The 20,850-nt window shown below is 44.9% G+C and overlaps 1 protein-coding gene across 6 annotated transcripts in view; it reads right to left on the bottom strand.

Moving 5' to 3' along the window:
* RFTN1 (raftlin, lipid raft linker 1) overlaps window positions 1-20,850 on the bottom strand; it is a 204,481-nt gene that overhangs the window by 32,847 nt on the left and 150,784 nt on the right. For all 6 annotated transcript variants that reach the window (XM_023207354.2, XM_023207349.2, XM_023207351.2 and 3 more), the window contains one exon: window positions 9,323-9,438. In XM_023207354.2, the coding sequence (XP_023063122.1) occupies window positions 9,323-9,438 (116 nt within the window). The remainder of the gene's footprint in view (window positions 1-9,322; window positions 9,439-20,850) is intronic.

The following is a 20,850-nucleotide window of genomic DNA, read 5'->3' as shown; positions in this document are numbered from 1 at the left end:
ATTTCAGAACGCCCAAGCAAGTGGCTGCTGCCAAGGAGGAGGCAGAGGGAAAATAATGACTAAAAGAGAGAAAAGAGGGACAGACAGCCATTCCAGGCTCCAGTATCCGAGGACAGGGTCAAAGCTTCAGATCAGAAGTCAGGACTCAATAATCAGATCATGACCTTTTGGGGTCACTATTTCTAAACGTAATCTCTTCCCCATCATTATGGGAAGGGAAATGACTTACCTGGGCAACACAAACTGTACAAACTAAGCTTTTCTCTGTGAAGTTCCTAATAGCAGAAGAGTACTAGAGGCCCTCTCCAGAGACAAGAAGAGGCTCAGGGGAAAGTTTAATATGGCCCCATGGCAAGAAACGCTCACAGGCCCGCTGGCTCCAGGTGGACATGTCACCCTAAAATAAAAGTTGGAGGCAACTAAGGAAAACCACTGTGGCTGTGGAGATAGATGAGTGTGAATTTACAAGGACAGAAGGGGGTACCTGAGCCTCCAGGGATGGTGACAAAAATGAGGCCAACCCAAAAGAAGAGGAATGTTGTGCCTGGAACGAGCTGAGGTGTGTAGGTGGCGTGAGGTATACACACATGCACCTCAGCCTAGAATGAGATGAGATATGCAAATTACATATGTGCGTGTGTGCACACATATACACACACGCCGTTTAAAATCACGCTGAAAGCAAGAAGTTGCACAAGAAGAGTATGTTCAAGACAATAGAAATGGGATTATTCAACTATTTTACTTTCTTTTCTACAAGGAGACAGATATGGCTAAAGTCTAAGAGACTCTGTGAAGTTTTCTCCCCATTAATGGCATCACAGCATTTGTATCTGTGTTCTTCAGGATTCCCCTGAGACAGAGAATCAGTAGGCTATCTTGTATCTAGAAAGATTCATTTTGAGGAACTGGCTTACATGACTGTGGAGGATGTAAAATCCAAAGTCTTCAGGGTAGCCCAGCAGGCTGGAAATTCCAGCAGGAGTCGATGTTGCAGTTTTGCATCTAGAGGCTGAATTCCTTCTTCTGGGATCTCAATCTTTTTTCTTAAGGCCTTCAGCTGATTGGATGAGGTCCACTCACATTATGAAGGGTAATGTGCTTTACTCTTCTACTGAGTTGAATGGTAATCACATCTAAAAATACTTTTATAGCAACATCTAGATTGGTGTTTGATCAAGTAACTGAGTACCATAGCCCAGCAAAGCTGACATAAAATTAACCATCACAGGATAATTCTGCAAGTTAGTTTTCTTGTTTAACATTTCCTGCAATTCGTTCCATGTCAGCTTATATAGAATGACCTAATCTATAATAAGAATATATTATCTTTTGTTTAACCATTCCCCTACTGATGGACATGAATATTGTTACCTTTTTTGATATTATAAATAATGCTGAGATAATATCCCTGTCTGTGCCTTCTTGTGAACACATGCATTTGTTTCTTTAGAAGAGATGGATGTGAAGTATGAAATTGCTGAGTCATGGATGGGAGTGGGCATTCAAATTGTTAGCAGATGTTAGCAGTTTGCCCTCTGAAGCAAACTTGAAAATTTTAAATGAGCTCAAGCTGAGATGAATCACTTTTTTTTTTTTTTTTTTGAGACAGAGTCTCACTGTGTCGCCCAGGCTGGAGTGCAGTGGCGCGATCTCGGCTCACTGCAAGCTCCACCTCCCAGGTTTACGCCATTCTCCTGCCTCAGCCTCCCGAGTAGCTGGGACTACAGGCGCCCGCCACCTCGCCAGGCTAGTTTTTTGTATTTTTTAGTAGAGACGGGGTTTCACCATGTTAGCCAGGATGGTCTCCATCTCCTGACTTCATGATCCGCCCGTCTCGGCCTCCCAAAGTGCTGGGATTACAGGCTTGAGCCACCGCGCCCGGCCCACTTTTTTTTTTTTTTTTTTTTTTTTTTAAGGAAAAGGCAGTCATCCATATATACTATTCTGTAAACAGGTGTGTAACTGTCAAGGTGAGTGGCACACAAGAATTTGATAATAGTCAAAGTACTGAAAGAGCTGCTAAAATAGATCTGAGGCTATTCTGATCTCCATAGCACTCACCTGTGCTATGATTTGCTTTGCGGTGGGAAAGAATGGAGATGCAGCCTGGGAGGGGTTTGGGTGTTGATTCCTGGGCCTTTCATGGGAGTGATTATTTGCAGGAAAATCATCCCTATCACAGGAAAAAGGCAGAGAACTGCTGTCTTTGGCACTAAAGACTATGATCTCAGAACCAAAATAATTATCTTGGAGAAACTGTGGCAATAAAAGAAAAAAACCAGATGGTTTAAAAAGAACAAATATTGGCTCCCTTGTGAATTCTAGAAACCATAGAAATTGATGTTACTCCCTGGCAAATCCCAGAGTGGATTCTTAAAGAGATGGTTGGGAGCCTTTGAAAACAAAAGCTTGAGCCCCAGAAACCTGCAGAACTTCATGAAGAACAAGTGAGACCTAATGTGTTGTTACACAGGATTATGAGACAGGGTTACAGGCCAGAGTAGGTTTCAGTTACAGAAAAGCATCTCATCAAGCCTTTCATGTAAATACAAGAGATGAACGGAAGGTGGAACAACAGGGCCACCTGAATCCACTGCAGAATGGTTTGGGTTAGTGTCAGGCACTGGTGGAGAGATTCCTATAGCATGCCAAGGACTGTGTCCTTGATCCAGTCTGTTTGCCATTGAGACCAGCCAGGAGCCACTATACATATGAAGCCTTCAGGGAAGCCAAGGCCGGAAGATCCCCAGAATGAAGGATGATATAACCATGATCAGAAATGTCTTGACAGGCTGGGGAAATGGGCAGAAGCAAGTAGTATGAGATAAAATGGGAGTTAACAAAAGATTAAATATGCAGGCAGAAAGTGGAGAAGAGCTGACTCCAGAGCCTCATGACAAAGTCTGTGGAGTTGTAGAGGCTGTAATGATGCCCTAAGCCATTCTCCCTGCAGCTGTACTCGCAGAAGTCCAGTCCACCCTGAGAGAAGTCAAGTCCTCGCAGGCAGCAGCTGCTTTCTAGGATGCTCATGCCCTTCTGACCTCACCAACTGAGCATGTCAGGGGTAAGCTGTATGTGTTTATATAAGTTAGACCCATTATCCTAATTACATGTCTTAAATGATTTAAAAGCATATAAACTAAGTGCAAAAACAAGTTGTTTCTCAAAAAACTAAGTTGAATTCCTTGAAGAGACTCAACAAAGAACAATCACTAAAAAGTAACAACTGTGGCTGAATTAGATGTGTGTTGGGCGAGGGGACTAGAAAGAAATCATGAAAACAGAAGGATTCTGCAGTCATATTCCATTGATATTTAAAGAAACTGATACTGGACATTGTAGTTAGCACACTTTGGGTTTGGTTTATATGAGAAAGATGAGGCAGAACTCTACTTCAGCAGACACTCAACTCAAAAAGACTGGCAAATGGACATGTGTTTACATACTTTACATTCAAATAAAATGTGTAAGATAGGAATCTGATTTTCTTTGGGTCTTTTTGACTTTTTCAATTAACCCACCCACCACCATACCAGTTTCATCAGGTATAAGTGCTTTTTCTACTATCTTGTGTTCCATTTTGGCACCAAATTTCACGATAAGCACTGATGTTCTAGAACATATTCCAGGGAGAGGGATAAACATGGAAAAGGCTCTATGGCTCAGGTAGCACCTGGTGGTGTCTATAAGCTCTGATGGGCTGTCAGGCTCAAAGATACACAGATTCAGAGGGAAGAAGAGGGTCTCTGTTTCTGTATCTTGCTCTTTACCTATTCATCTTATGTAGTTTTTTCCTTTCCAAGAATTACCCTTTCTGCTCACACACTAGACTGTAAACTCAAAGAAAGTAAACAAAATACCTGTTATAAATGCCCTATGGATAGACATTTATCTTACAACTGCCTTTAATTTTAGGCTGTAGGTTTCCAACTGAGCAAAATGCAATTGTTTGCATTTGACTCTACAGGTCCCCTAGCTCAACCTCGTCTGTGCTTTTAGCATAAGACGAAGGCAAGGGGGGAAGGATCTGTCTCATGATGATACCAGGTGACTGACCGAGAAAGCAGTATGTCGTGAGGGCTTACTATGTGCCACATTCTACATTCACAACTTTTTAATATGTTTTCTCTTTTAATTCTCATCAACTTTGAGAGGTAGTTACCAGTATCCCCATTTATACAACCAAAAATAGAAAAACAAAGCAGGAGTGGTTTGCTTTTCACATAGTCCATCACTCAGCTGGGAATCAGAGAGGCAGGATGCACACTCAGGCCAGACTCTGGAACCTCCGCTCTCTTGCCGACATGTTGCACTGTCCGCACACTACATTTTCACGTGTGCGTGTGCATGTGTACATGCGCATGAAGAGAGAGGGAAGCCAGCGAGACAAGGTGGAATTGGAATGGCACATCTACACAGAGCTGAGGAATCAGCACAGGAGGAGTAATGAAGCAGGAAAGGGACAGGCCAGTCCCCACTGTGAGACATGAGAAAGAACTGGTCAGGGACATTTTGTGGTCAGAGCCCTAGAGATCATAGGCCTGCCTGGGGGGACTGTGGTTACCAGAAAAGCAGTTAACCAGAAGCCAAAAGGGACCTGCTAAGGCCGTAAAAAGGAAAAATCTTTCCTAGAGGCCGAAAGGGTGGGGAAAAGAAGAAATTGGTAGAGGGTAGAAGACGTGAGAGTTTGAAAAATACCCTCAGCCTTAGAGAGGGGCAGGCAGGAGAGGGGCTGTCTGCAGGCCCAAGTCAGGGTCTGACGGAGCCTCTTCAAAGAGCTGAGCTGTGGGTGAACCTGTCCTGGACTGGACATTGCTGGGCTGTGCTGGTTACAGAGCTGTCTATACTTAGTTCCCCTAAGACAGGGATTCCCAAGGTGGGGTTCCCACACCAGCAGTATCAGCTTATCTGAAAATGTCTTAGAAATGCAAATTCTTGGGCCCCATCTCAGAGCCACTGTTAAAGACTAAATGTTTTATATCCTCCTACAATGTGTATGTTGAGGCTTCAAACCCTAGTTTGGCTGTGTTTGGAGATGGGGCCTCTACAGAAGTAATTAAGGTTAAATGAAGTCATAAGTATGGGGCCCTGATCCAACAGGATTAGTGTCCTTATAAGAAGAGACACCAGAGTAGTCCCCTCCCACCTGTGCATGCTCAGAGGCAAAGCCATGTGAGGATACAGTGAGAAGGAAGCCATCTGCAAGCCAGGAAGAGAGCCCTCACCAGAAACCTAACCCCGACAGAACCTTGATCTTGGACTTTTCAGCCTCCAGAACTGAGAGTAAAGAAATTTCTGTTGTTTAATCTGTCTAGTCTGGTATTTTGTTAGGCAGCCCAAGCAGACTAAGACACCCATTGAATAGGAAATAGGGGTAGAGCCTGGATAGCTGTGTTTTTAAAAGCTCTCCAGGTGATTCTGGTACGAGCTCAATTTTGAGAAACACTAGTCTACCTTGGGCTGAACCAAAAAGCCTTCAACCCAATCAGCAAGCATTTACTGGAGTGCCTTGGAGAACAAAGATGAATATTCCCAGACCAAGAAACTCACAGTGGGGGGAGGAAAGTGGACAAATAAATAACATTGATAGAGTACAACAGGAGCTGTGATAGAGTCATGCCCAGAGAGTTATGGGAACACAGAGGAGGGGTCTTTCACCCTGCAGGAGGTGACCTAAGAGCTGACTCCTGAAGGTTGTTTCCACCAGCTGCAAAGAGGAAGAGGAGCCCATAAACCAAGGAGTATAGTCTTCCCACAAGATCTCTCCTCCATCTGCTTTCAGGAGATGTCAATCTCAGAGGCTGTGTTAGCCTGACCACGTGGAACAGAAACTTGAGACGGCACTGGGCAGTGAGCCTGAAGATACTGAGGATGCCCAAGTCACCTCCTTTGACACAGTTCTGTCCCCCAGGCATTGGCATTCCAGGCCTCTGATGGGAGCAGCAGCCTTGATGATCTCAGAAATGCCTTCAGGTCTTTCTTTCATTTTCTTGGTGAATAGCATATGGCATCCTTCCACCAGCACCAATCTCCCTATCAAACAGTAGCTTGGCCAACCTTGGTTTTCTCTTCTGAATACACTTTTTCATTTTTGACAACAAAGCCAGGCTGAGAATTTTCCAAATCTTTAAGTTCTGCTTCCCTTCTGATTACAAACTCCATTTTCAGTTTGTTTCTCTCTTCCTGCATTTTACTATCAGCAGCCAAGAACAGCTACACTGCACCCTGAATACTTTGCTTAGAGATTTCTTCCACCAAATATCCTAGTTCATCCCTCGTTGGTTCTGCCTTCCACAAAGCGCTAGGACACGAACACAATTTAGCCAAGTTCTTTGCCACTTTATAACAAGGATGGCCTTTCCTCCAGTTTCTAATACCTTGTTCCTCATTTCCATCTGAGACCTCATCAGAATGGCCTTTACTGTCCGTATTTCTACCAACAGTCTGATCATGACACTTAGATAATTTCTGAGAAGTCTGAGGCCCTCTCTACAGCTCTCCTCTTCTTCTGAGCCCTCAACAGAATCACCCTAACACTCCATTCACAGCAATCTAGGCTCTTTCTAGCCTGCATGTCCAAACTCTTGTAGCATCTACCCATTACCCAGTTCCAAAGTCATTTCTACACTTTCAAGTATTTGTTATAGCAACAGCCCCACTTCTTGGTACCAATTTCTGTCTCAGTCCATTCCTACTCCTATAACAATATACCACAAGCTGGGTAATTTATAAACAATAGAAACTTGTTTCTCACATTTCTGGAGGCTAGCAGTCCAAGATCAGGCATCTTGACACTGACCAACAGGTTCAATGTCTGGCACAAGCCCATTCCTCATAGATAGTGCCCTGTAGGTGTCCTTGCATGATCAAAGGTCGAAGGCCAAAAAGGGCAGGCAGTGGTCTGCAGCCTCTCTTCTAAGGGCATTCATCCCATCTATGAGGGCGGAGCCTTCCCAGCCTTATCAATTCCAGGGTCCCCCCTTTCAAATCCATCACGTTGTGGGGTACAGTTCCAACATGGGAGTGGCATCTATACCCACCCTGGTTCTTCAAATGGAGTGAGCCTCAATCTCCTGCAGGGCTTGCTAAAATGCAGACTGCCAGGCCCCACCCCCAGAGGGTTCAGCAGATCTGGAGTGGGGTCCAAGAATCTGCATTTCTAACAACTTCCCATGTGATGCTGATGCTACTGGTCCTGCAGTCACACTAATTTTTAAGAACCATTTTATAGATGATTTTGGCTCACTGCCATCAAGTCATCTTTTTTGAGGAACCACAGAGCCCTCCCTTAACAGCTATTTTAATATACAGACAGCAGGAATTTTACACACATCCCCATGGTCTGCCAATCACTCGGCTCAGGCACATGTTTTGGGTGCAGCCATGCATCGCTACTGTTAACAGCCAAATGTTACAGAGCAAACTGAATGCCGGCTGCTCAGTCCTTCAGATCCTCAACTCTTGGCATTTCATATTTCACCACCACCTGGAGCCTTCACTCCACCACACGTGATGGGCCATGTGACCTGCCCAGCTACAGCTGAGGAAGGACAGGGTCCTGAGAGGTGACAGGACCTGCCCACACTCGTTTGGCATCTTGGACTGAGCCTTACTTCCTCTGCATCCCATTTCTAGTTAGGAGCATGGACCCTGGAGAGACCATGGGCCCCAGGGTCACACAGGAGTAACTGGTGGAGCTGATCTCACACCAGGTTGTCACCTGGTTCCTTACTTCCCTCATGACTTCTGGCCCCTTCGCTAACCAGCCCAGGATGCTGTGACTTTCCAACTCCTGCTTCTGATGACTCTAGTTCCTTTAGGTACTCCATTACTATCACACTTGCAAGCAGTTATTTCTCATCCCTGTTCAGACACAGGCATGCCCCCAACAGCCTTGCTCCTCACTTCACGCATGCTGGGAACTGCTGCAGCTTCAAAGCTGAGTAATAGTGTCCCGGGAGACATCCGACTCACGCCCCATCCCATCTCCACTTCAATAACCAGGCAAGGGACTGCCTCGAGTTTGCAGTTCTGGCAGGCACAAGGGTGTGGCAAGCACTGGCTGTCTAGTGGGTCTCAGTGCCCCACACTCCTCACAAAGAGTTGTATCTACCCCTGTCTTCCCTCGGCCTGGAGAGCCCTGTTTGGCAGAGGCCCTCCCAGCAATGCCAATCCTGTGTTCTTCCATGGTGTTCAAAAATCAGTTCTCTATGCCCATGGCTGGGCACGGTGGCTCACGGTGTAATCCCAGCACTTCTAAGGGCCAAGGCAGGCAGATCACTTGAGGTCAGGAGTTTGAGACCAGCCTGGCCAACATGGTGAGACCCTGTCTTTACTAAAAATACAAAAATTAGCTGGGCCTGGTGGCAGGTGCCTGTAGTCCCAGCTACTCTGGAGGCTGAGGCAGGAGAATCGCTTGAACCCAGGAGGCGGAGGTTGCAGTGAGCCAAGATCGTGCCACTGCACTCCAGCCTAATCGACACAGCAAGATGCTATCTCAAAAAAAAACAAAAACAAAAAACAAAAACAAAAAAAGCAAACAAATAAACCCGACAAAAACAAGAATTCAGTTCTCTCTGTCCAAATAGCTTCCCCCAGACGCTGTGTATACAAGAGACTAGGCTAAAAAGTCACGCTTCCATAGTTAGAGAAATGCCCTTCAGGTACACACTAGTGAATCTTAGAAGTAAATTAGCTCCTCCAAAGTCCCAGCAGAACATGGTTTGAGGAATTCCCCTGCCCACAGCAATTTGGTGGCCTCATGAGTCAACATTTCTCAAATACATTCTTCAGTATTGAATGTGTAATCTTGGACCGGTGACCTAACCTCTCTGTGCCTCAGTTCCCTCATCTATATAACAGGGGCAATAACATTATTTACTTAAAAGGCTTATTGTGAAGATTAAGTGAGCTCATGTGCATAACTCTAAGGATAGCTGGCAGAGGGAGCCACAGGGTCTGGCTCTGACAACGATGCCGCTCTGATTATTACGGAGGTCACAAACTATGTGGCCTCATTTATATCACTTAGAGTTGTCAGTTATATGCAAATTAATGAAAGACAAGTCTCCTTCCACCAAATGGCCAGGCACAGACAATGTGCTTTTCCTGCAGAAAGGGAGGAGCGGGGCCCACCCCTACCTGGGGGTGGGAAAAGAGGGGAATGAAAGGACTAAGGGGGTCCTTCTAGGACCTACCAGGTCAGCTCCCTCTCAGAAGAAAGCCACAGCTGAGCAACAGCCCCACGGTCAGATGGAGCAGGCGGATAAAACTATTGCTGTCTAAACAAAAGAAGCAGGGCTGCCAACCCCACACTTACTTCCAGGACGGTCCATTGTTCAACCACAATCGCATCATAGCCCTGTATGGTTTTGCTATCTTCTGTGGAGACAGCTTCAAAGATGAATACTCCATCTGTTAAGCCATGTAAGGAATCTGTGGAAAAAGAAAAAGGCGGGGTGGGGGGTGGTTTGTAAACCGTCTGTGGCAGAAGTCTTCTAAGCAGCAAACATTTCCACTGCATTCATTAATAATCCCAATCAGAACATCTTTTCAGCATGTTAATTAAAGAAGGCACACACAGCCATAGAGTGTATCTAGCCCTATCAGAATGAATGAGGCTAATTTACCTCACAGTTTTGAATAATATCCTTGATTTATGAGCCCAAATTTCATTGTTAGCAATCACCATTTGATTTCACGCGTTTACCTTCCTTTTTATGCTCCAGCGGCAGGATGCACTGGGGAGAACTTATCCAGGGTAAAACACAGTCATTTAGAGACAGTTTTTAGAAGCAAACTATATTTAGGTAAGGGTTTTTTTTTTTTTTTAAAGGGAAGAGATATAACACACCAGATCTGAGCTTGTCAGATGTGTTCTAGATGCGTTGATTCTTGGAAGTTCACATGATGTGGGCTGCTGTCCAGACAGCATTTTAGGCAGCTCTTGTCAAGAGGTGGAATGTGGGGGAGAGGGAATTTTCCCAAATAATTTACCACTGGAAATGTTTCCCTGGGCACTGCTGTAGTCAATGTACCAGGTTCTGAACTCTGTACGATTCGACAAGTATACATGAAATGTATAGCATGATCAAAAACTATCTTAGGCAATGAGGGTAAAAAGAAATATAGAACAGGCTGGGCGCAGTGGCTCACGCCTGTAATCCCAGCACTTTGGGAGGCCAAAGCAGGCGGATTCCCTGAGCTCAGGAGTTCGAGACCAGCCTGGGCAACACAGTGAAACCCTATCTCTACTAAAATACAAAAAATTTAGCTGGGCGTGGCGGGGTGCGCCTGTAATCCCAGCTACTTGGAAGGCAGAGGTTGCAATGAGCCAAGATAGCACCACTGTACTTCAGCCTGGGCGACAGAGTGAGACTCTGTCTCCAAAAAAAAAAAAAAAATACAGAGCAGAGTCCTTGCCCCTACAGAATACACTAAGGGAAGCACCTTTTACCCCTTTGTTTGGTACATGGCTCCTAAATGTCCTAGGCCCATTTTGATAAGGGATTTGGGGAAAGAAGACTGACTTAGAAGCAAGTGGTTTGGGGCTGGGCTGTATCATGAAAGGTGATGTGACTCTTTCAAGGGCTGGGTCTCTCATCTGTGGGATTACGGACAGACAATCTCTCTTGGTTCCCAGATTTAATGCTATAAACACTGCTCAATCATAATATTATGGACTGAATTATGTCCTCCCAAAATTCGTATGTTGAAGCCCTAACTCGCAATGTGACTATATTTGGAGACAGAGCCTTTAGGAAGGTAATTAAGGTTAAATGAGGTCCTAGTCCTCCTTTAACTAGGGTGGGATGGGGCCTTAGTCTAATAGGACTGGTGTCCTTATCAGAAGAGGAAGAGAAACCAGAGCCCCCTCTCTCCCTCACCTGGCATGTGTAAAGAGGAAAAGCCACGTGAGGACACAGCAGGAAGGCAGCTATCTGCAAGCCAGGAAGAGAGCCCTAGCCAGAAACTGAAGTTGCTGGAACCTTGACCATGGACTTCTAGCCTCCAGAACTGAGAGAAAATAAGTGTCTGTTGTTTAAGCCACCCGGTGTGTGGTATTTTTTTATGACAGTCCTAGTAAACAAACACACATACAAAGCACATTTCAATGATATGCTCTTTTAAAAGGACAATTTTTAATAGGACAAATCCGTAATAATGTGACCTTTTTTTTTTTTTTTTTTTCCTCCACGGGGAGGAAGGGAGGCAAATGCAGAAAGTCCCCTGAATCACACTGGAGTTCCTGGAACTCCCAGTATTTTCTAGAATCACAAAGAAAAAGACTGACAGATGTGAATATATAACACTATTTAGCTTTGGCTCCCAAAAGACCCCATAAACAAAAGGTCATCAACATAAGAAAATTATTTGCAACAACAATAACAAAAATAAAGGCTAAGCTCAATATTTTTATATGTAAAAAGCTTTTACAGATTTAATTAAAAATACTAAAACACCATTAGAAACAAAGGACATAAACTAGCAATTAATTAATTCTCTCTCTTTCTCTTTCCACGGCCAGTAAACATTGAAAAACAATTGCAATCTCTTTTTTTGTTTGTTTGTTTGAGATGGGGTCTCACTCTGTCTCTTAGACTGGAGTGCCATGGCACAATCACGGCTCACTGCAGCCTCAACCTCCTGGGCTCAAGTGATCCTCCCACCACAGCCTCCCCAGTAGCTGGGACTACAGGCACATGCCACCACCCCTAGCTGTTTTTATTATTTGTAGAGATGGGGTTTCACTACATTTCTCAGGCTAGTCTCGGACTGCTGGACTCCAGTGATCCTTGGTCTCCCAAAGTGCTGGGATTACAGGCATAAGCCACTGCTCCAGGCCTCAACTTCTTTTTTATTTAGCAAGGTGACAAATTTTGAAAAGAAAATTCTCACTGCTGGTACAGGTATGGTGATATGGGAAAGTTTGTAGTGCTTAAGGGAATTTTAACTGTACAGTCTTTCTAGAAAGCAATTTAACAATTTTGCAGGATCTTGCCACAAAAAGTCCATCCTCTTTCGCCCAGAAAGCTTACCCTTCTTGTCTATTTTGAGGTAATAACCTCCAATACCATCAAATATCCATCTACAAGCATTACTTATAAAATTACTTCAAGACTTAATCTAAGTGTTCAATAATCCAAAGATTTAACCATAGAAAAATAGTTAAATTTGGAGATTTCTGTATAACACTAGGCTGTCCCTAAAAATATCATGGGAATTTAATGATTCAGAAAAATGCTTTAGATACAATATTATGGAGAAAAACTAGGATATAAAACTGCCACATGAGCTCAATATGGATTTTTATGTTAAAACGGTTTAGACAAACTTTAAGGAAATATACAAAATGTACAACAGCAGTTACAGGTGGTGGAATTACATACAATTTGAGTTTTCTTTTATATCCTTCCTTTTCCGTGAGGTTATTAACAAGTTAAATCGGGTGTAACACAAGTAAATGGACAACACAGATGACAGAGAATGTCCTTTTTCTCTCTACAAGGCTCTTGAAGGCATAACTAGAATCAAAGAGTTTTGTAAAACTATGAGGAGATGGATATTAGTATAATCTAAATAGAAAAACTTTCCTTAGAGGAGTCTAAAAATGGAAGATAGGGCCTCAGAAGGGTGAGTGACATGTTACTGGAGTTCAAGTTTACGCTGAATAACCTTCCAGCCATTCATTATGACACCTACTGGGAATCTATTATGTGCCAAGTAGTCCTGTAGTCACTAGAGATCTCACGAGCAGCAAGACAAAGTCCCTGCCTCCATGAAGCTTACCTTGCAGTGGAGGAGGAAGACAATAACACCATGTCAGAGGTGACAAATCCTAGAAAAATACCAAGTGGGCCAAGGGGAGAGTGAAAGTGGACACAGTGGTGGTGGCTATTTTTGAAAGAGGCATCAGGGTAGGGCTCCCCACTTCAAGTGAACTAAGCAAGCAAGGAATATGGATGTGCAGGGTTTGAGAGTTCCAGGAGGAAGGGACAGCCAGCCTGACATGCAGAGTAAACGAAGGACAATCAAGGACCAGGTGAGCAGCAGAATCAGGAGAGAAGGTAGTTAAGACTAAATTGACTGGTGGGGAGGCCAGCCACTTAGGGCTCTGTTTATCTGACTTGCTTGGCCAATGGGATATTAGCAGGTGTAATGCAAGCGGAAGCATAAAAAGCACATGTGTGGTTGAGCTTGGCCTCTTGTGTCTTTGCCATTACATTGAGAGGGCATGCCCCAGCTAGCCAGTTGGTTCTAGGGAGATGAAGGACAAATGGAGCAGAGCTGCCCCAGTGGAACCCAGGTGAGACCAGGTCTGCCTCAACAGAGCTGCTCAGCCAACCCCAAAATCTACCAGAGTAAAATGTTACCATTGTAAGCCAATGAGTTCTGAAGTGGTTTGTTACACAGCATTATTGGAGCAATAGCTGACTGACACAATGCCCAATCTAGACCTAAAAACAAGACCACGGTACTTTGCTTAGCATGGGTCCTTATTCCAGAATAATAGGGAGGCCTAACCGGTTCAACAAAACCATGGCTGTAAGGGTAATGAGCACAGCAGCCTTATCCTGATATTATCCCAACATAAGGTAATTCTCCATTTCAAGTAAGAGCCCTATGGGTAAACCAATAACACACTCCAGCTTCTTGTTTCTTATCCTGAGAGTCTGTTATCAAACAGCCTTGGCAGGTGCTAAGCTTGCCTCTCTCATCTGCTTTGCTGAAGTTTCTCCCATGTGCTTATTCCATGGCCTAAGAGACATGTTTCATAGGTGATCAAGGAAGAACAGCTGCTGTACAGCTAAATCACGTCACAGGTATTTTGGGGTCAAAGTGAGTATGGACCATAGTCCAGCTCACTTTTTAAGTTCTGGGTAACACTCCAGGAGTCCATCTGGAGCCCCTATCATAGTAGGGATGCCCTAAGAGACCCCTTTGAGTAAAGCCCTCCCAAATCCTGACCTGGGCATGCTTGAGACCAGAAGACACTCAATGATTCCATCAGGATTGTATCAACACAGCACACATTTCCTCAAGACTTTTACAAAAATATGTTGTATCAAATTTCCAAAGCCTCTACCTACAGATCTTCTCAATGGAAAACCTCCAAGCCCTTTAAAAGTGCCTGCCATGTGCTTTAAGTATTTAAGTGCCTAATTCAACATAAATTATCTGATGGTGTTTAGCCTGCCCATGGCGAGCATGGCAGAGCTGAGGTCCAGATGAAGGAAGGGGACACTCACAGCCCATCCAGACTTTTTCTCCATCCCCTGCTGGGCTTCCTCTCCTTCCTCCTGAGTCAGGCCTGGGAGTGGGGCTGTGTAGTCAGCAGGGAGAGCTACAGCTAGCTTGGAGGCATGAAGGAGGAACACACCCAGATCCACCCACCTCATCCACTGCCTGCTTCTCAGTCTCCCCACCTTAGCCTAATCCTCCAGTATTCTGAATCCAGAGCATTGATTCACCTACTTAACCATGAGGCTGAAGTTCAGAATGGCTGTCAAAATCTGGTTATCTGTAACAGCAAAAAAGTCAATGAACCACAGAGAGCAGACAGCTGGGCTTTTAAAGAGTCTCTTGTTTTGACGGCCTTGTCCACTCCTTGTCTCCTCATTGCCTTCATGGCTCAGCCTCACTATAATGTGCACCGAGTTGGGTATAAATAGGTTTATCTTAGAGTGAAGGCTCCGATGTAAAAAGGTTAAACTGCCCTCCATCTACGGAAAACATTCCATTATCACTGCATTTTTTATTAAAGCGAAGATGCTTCCCTACTGTGCACAAAAAGCTATCTGCCCTCGTACTGTATAAATATTTGATGCTGGTCTTTTGGTAAAAGGCCACCTTAATATTCCAAGCTTATGACTTACAAGAAGGATGTGGGAAAAGGAGATTTGTCATATTATTTCAAGAGGTAAATTCTATGAGGCAACCACTCTTCTGCAGCCTCTGAGACATTAAGACTCTGTCTATCAAGCTAACCTTCAGGCTCAGCCCTAGGGTGCTATGCTTTGCCAAAGTCTAGCCTGAATGTGCATGCCATGACAAGCGGTCAATGCATTTGGTCTATTTTTGCAGGGTTAAAAACAAACAAGCTAGACTGGACTAGATTGTCTACCCTGGAGTAGCTGGCATAACAGATGCTCTTGACTCTCTGAGGGCACCTTCTCTCGATCAGAGGCTGCAGTGCTCTTGGCACCACCTTGATTCCAGGATTGGCACTGGCCAACTGCAGAAGCACAATTGCACATGCAGTCATATGACATGTGATCCCATGGCAAATGTAATCACTGCTCAACCAATCCCAGGTAACGGTGCCATGTTGCTTCCCAATCACCCTGCAGCTAAGTTGCTCTATTAACCAAAGAATGAGCAAGGTGCTGCCTTCTCTTGCTTCTTGAACACTCACTGCTGCTCTGGGTCTGCCTGCCTTTCTATATTCTCAATTTGAGGCACTGAATAATCTAGAAAAGATATTACTCCTCTTCAGCTAGAAAAGGGTTAGCTTGCAAGTTGCAGCACCATTGAACTGACCAGATAGGGAAGAAACATTCTGATTCAGTGTTAGCTGGATGTGAGGCACTCTGCCAGGTGCAGTTCAAGGCTTTTCATTGAATCTTCCCCAAAATTCTGTAAGAGTTGTCATTCCCTTTTAGTGGGTAGACAACCGAGTTAAATGATTAGTCCATGTTCATATGAAATACAAGGGCCAAACCAGATCTGAAATGTGATTTGTTTGATCCTAAAACCTACCTGTTTTCAATAGACATTTACTGAGCTACTACTATGATGAGGCAGACCCTGTTTGAGGAACTGGAGGTAGGTGCTAAACAGGCTAGGTTTCTACCCTTGCAGAGCTGGTGTTTTCTGACCACTGCACCATACTCTCTCTGCCTTGGTGGTTAGGATGAGATTTCATTAAGGGCACAATGAGATGGGCTTTGGGCTTCTGTTTGGGGCCACATCTGTACAGATGCCATGCTGTCCTATATGGGGCAATAAAAGAATAAAAATATGCTTGTAAATGGCTAAGTTATATATATAGCTGTGTATTTGACACAATGGAATAGCACACAGCAATGAGAGAAAATGGTCTGCAATTACATGTAAAAATGTGGATGAATTCCACAATGACAAGTGTATAAAGTTTGTATACAGTTCAAAACTCATCAATAGTGTTTCAGGTAGGGACTGCGCTTACCCTGGGGGGATAGAAACAGCGTGGGACATGTTCTAGGGGCTTGATCTGTTCTATTTCTTGATCTGTGTGCTGGTGACATGGATGTGCTCCCCGTGTGAAAAGCCACTGAGCTGTATCCTATGATCTGTATAATTTTTTACATGTGTGCTAAACTGCAATAAAAAATTTTTAAAGGTGTCCTATGGACATATGAGAAAATGCATTTAATGGCATATGTGCAATTTAGCCCCTACATTATTAAGTGGCTTCTTTGAAATAGAAGCCCTGCCTGTAACCACTAGGCCAGACATTCCTGGAGATGGGTGGTGTCCCAAGGGAGTGGCTATCAGAAACACCTGCTACTACTTCATTCTCCCTCTTTTACCAGTCCCACCCTAAAACCTGCCGGTTCCTGGTGAAACACTCCAATATCAGCTTTTCCCCTCATCACCACTGACATTGTTGAGCATCATCCAGAATTATCATTAGTCACCTTCTGAATACAGGCACTGTGATGTTAAGAAAGTACAAAAAGGAAGGACCTGCCTGGGGGGTTGGTTGTGAATATGTCTATATAAAATGCACACCCCACATATTTAATACATATTTATTTAAACCATGTACATGTGGTTTACATATGTACTTTGCAAATATATGGTCATGGAGGATACGCTAGGTGTCAAAAAAGGTGGTATAAATACCAATACCAAGTGTTAACTTGAATTTAGATGCAGCTGGGGCACTGGAGAAAGTCTCAAGGGAGACCAAATCTTTTTAAAAGGTGGGAACAGAGAGACATCTGGGTGTCATGTGACCCCTATGTGATGCAGCGTGGAGAACACATTGCCTGGAATTGATTCTTGTCATAATTCTTAATTTATCAAGGCCTTAGAACTAACTTCCAGGTTACGAGAAATAGAGGTTGGAGAAATAAGATCAATGACACCGTCAGCACTGATCAGATGAAGCATCATGCAGGCCATTCTGTAGAATGAGAGGCTAGGTTCCTTTCAAGCAGTCAGGGAAAGGAAAAAGGGCTCTTCTAGGCAAAAACAGAAGTGAGGATACAGTCACCGCAAACGCTGACTGTTGCTGGAGTAGATTCTGGTTTGGACAATCAGCTGCAAAGGCCATTTCTGAAACAAAGAGATGGAGGACTGCCAGGGTAGGAAAAGGGCAAGGACAGGCCAAGGGTATGAGGAACGAGGAGCAGGAGTGGGCAGGGGCGGGGGGCAGGGAAGGCAGGGCAAAGAGGGTAGCTGGGGGCAGGGGATAGGACAGAGCAAGAGGAATGCTGTGCAAGGCAGGGCAAGAGAGATGGTGGCGGCAGCAGCAGCCTCAGTGGCTGGTGATGGCCAGCAGCAATTCTGCAGGCCCAGAGGCCTTGTGAAAAATCAGCGTCCTCACTGGGTCTTCGGGGTTGGGCAGCCTCAATCTTACCCTGAACTCCTGACTCCCACCCAACTCCTCCACAACAGCCAGCTCAGCTTGGGGTCTCTCCTCCTGGTCTTTCCCATCCTCTAGAAATAATAGAGAGCCTGGCCTTCATCTCACTGGCCGACATGTTCCTGAGTGCCTGGCTGCTCTGCTATGTGGCCCCTGGACTCGTTCTTGCTTCCATCGGGTCCTGCCACCTCCCTAGAGTGACCCTGGAGTCCTCCTCTCCCCACCAGGAGAGCCGCCAAAGTCCCGCTGGGGGCCACAACTCCTGCCAGCATAGCCACGTCTTTCCTCTTCTATCCTGCCTACCTCATGGTCCTTTTGTCTGCCTACTCCCTTCTTTCTTCTGCCACCTTCTTGCTCTTACTAGCCAGTAACCTTGACAATGACATAATGTCTCTGTGCCTCAGTTTCCACAGCTATAACACAGGCATAACAACAGTACCTACTTCACTGAGGTATTGCGAGGATGAAGTCAATGCTAAGTTTGAATTGCTGAGCCCAGCACCCACACAAAGCACCCGCTAGGTGTCCACGGTCATCACTACACCCCTCCTCTGTGCCCTAAGCTTGCCAGAGCTCATGGGCAGAGCCTACCCCAGCCCAAGACACCTGGTGATTCTAAGGTGTAATGAATGACCCAGGGAGAGGAGTCCTGGAGACCATGAGCAGGAGCCCAAACTTGAGGAATGTACAAGTCTTTCTATGTCCTGGAGTGGGAGGCATGGGGAGGGGAGTAATGCCTCGAGAACAGAAGCTGTGGAGTCTGCACTGGGTAATTTGGGCTGAAACATCACCTTGTTTATGGGACAAAGTTCTCATGAGCTTTATGACTCTGTGGAAAATACTTTGGAGTATAAATCTCTATTTAAGAGTCATGACTGGTGCCTTTCCAGATGGTAAACAGCTTAAAGATGTGCTTCTAGCTCTGCCAGATTTATTTGTAAGGACACTAATTATCTCATTAGAAATAGGTTCCTCTTATGATTATGATTAGCTTGCCATTTTTTTTCTTAATTCTGGGAAAAGAACACACACGTATTTCATCCCTGGCCAACGGAAACCTTGAACTTTTCCAGAGCAGAAACACCCTAACCCAGTAAGCATTACTCCCGGTCACACTCTCCCTCCCAAAAGACACAGAAAGGGTGAAATTGTGTTTAAAATCAGAGTGGGTTTCAATTCATTTTGTTATGAGAATTTTGCAGCCCTCCCTGACATACATACGAACAGCTATGGTGGAGCTTTAAGATATGGGCTGCATACAGGAAGATGCCGGGGCCCTGTGGAGGACTTCACAGTTGTGCTTGCCAGGGGAAATTTCATGTTCTGTCTTCAGGGCAGGAAGAATGAATTTAATGCAGTTAAAGCCAAGGAGGCTATAACAGTATTTCAAACACTCAAGTCAAATCTGAAGAAAAAGCTGTCTAAGTTGTCTGCGTTTCTGGACTCCAGGTTGAAGAGTGGGGTGACGGGGAGTAGAGGGGGCTAACTCAGCCCTGATCGCCAAACCATGATGGTAGAGGGACAGTAAATGGGTTTGTGAACGTTCCAGGTGTTCTTTCTTGGGGGTCTTAGGGCCCCTGACATGCTCAGGCAGTGGGGTCAAAGAGAAAACCTTCCTTTTGATGACCTAGTTTTCCTAAGAGGGGAAGAAATTCCAAGTGGCCACCTGGGTATCCACTATCTCCAGCACCTCCCTATACACCTTCAACAACTAACCATCAGTTTCCTAGAGAGGAATGTAAAACTATGCACCGCCACAGAGAGCATCTGTGGGCACCGAGGGGGGATGAAAGGAGCCACTGTTGCCACAACCCAAGACAGGCAATGGGGTGTCCCTGCAGGAAACAGGGAGCCAAAGGTTCCTCCCTGGCCTCCCCTGACACTGGTAAGTCAGGCTGTAAACATCTGTCCCAAGTTGGCCCCAAGCACGTACCGCGACTGGTGTTTTATGATGCATCTCAAACCAGACTCTGACAATCCCTGGCTTTGGGGAACTTTGCAGGTACCCATGGAGGGCTTCCTTGTGTAGAGAGAGGTTACCCACCTTGCCACTAGGGCACAGAAGTAACCCTACATTAGTTGTATTAAAGACATGATATTCTAGAACTGCACTGACCAAGTGCACACTGACCAGTGACCCTAGCCACTAGCCACATAGAGTTATTTAAACTTAAATTAATGAAAGTTAAATGAATTTTAAAACTCAGTTATTCAGCCGCAGTATCCATATTTCAAGTGCTTAGTAGCCGCAGGCAGCTGGTGGCCGCCATACTGGACAACCCAGATACAGAACAAACACCTCCATCATCACGGGCACTTCTACTGGACAGCCCTGCTCTGGATGTATTCTTAACAAGCCAATCACCTTTCTTGTGTCATTCATGCATTCAACAAATGGTTATGGACCATTACACTATACAACACCTGCTGCTACTATGATAACATGTCAACATTAGACAATGATACTTAGAGACTTGCATGCAAAATTAAGACCTGTCTCTGCTCTATCATGTTCTAAGGCTTTGGATGATTTAAAGTACATTCATTTAGAATTCAGGATCTCAGGATGCTTGCTGGCATTTCAAGGACTGCAAACAATGTAGAATCCAAACTCTGTTCATGACTCTGCTAATGCTTGAGAGAAAACGGCTCAACAACAACACACGGTACTGCTGACGCCCCCTGCCAGGTTTTGCTGGGATTGACGAATTTAGTGTTACGTTTCACTTAGGAATCCTGCTGACTGGCAGCCCTCAGGATATGCACGTGCTGGCACGTTGGTCCCACTCCCCAAATTGCCTCCCAGATTTGACACACCCTGGTGACTCAACTTGCCTTCTCGTTAACCCAAAGCTCTTTCTTTGTTTGACACATTTTCCCACTGTGGGCAGACTTTCTGCCTTAGGAGAGCTGACATCAATAGTGCTATCCCATGCAGCAAACCACTAGAGACAACACATTACTGGGGAGGGCGTACTGGGTGCTGGGAGACCTGGGAACAGTGTGTGTCTCAGTGGAGCTTACAGAAACCAGGCTGTTCAATTTATTTCTCTGCTGTTAATTTCAAGGTGCTGCTACTGCTACTTCAACTGTAATAGTGTCTACAAACAATTTGCACTTTGGAATGGCACAATCCCAGGGGGTAATTAACAAATCCAGGGAATAATCTTTTTAAAAGCCTTTAAAACCAACAGAGACTGAGGCCACCTTCGATG

The sequence above is a fragment of the Piliocolobus tephrosceles genome, chromosome 2, assembly GCF_002776525.5.
Source record: "Piliocolobus tephrosceles isolate RC106 chromosome 2, ASM277652v3, whole genome shotgun sequence".
NCBI lineage: Eukaryota > Metazoa > Chordata > Mammalia > Primates > Cercopithecidae > Piliocolobus > Piliocolobus tephrosceles.
Note: the sequence above shows the minus strand (reverse complement) of the source record. Positions and strands in the feature narration are given on the sequence as shown.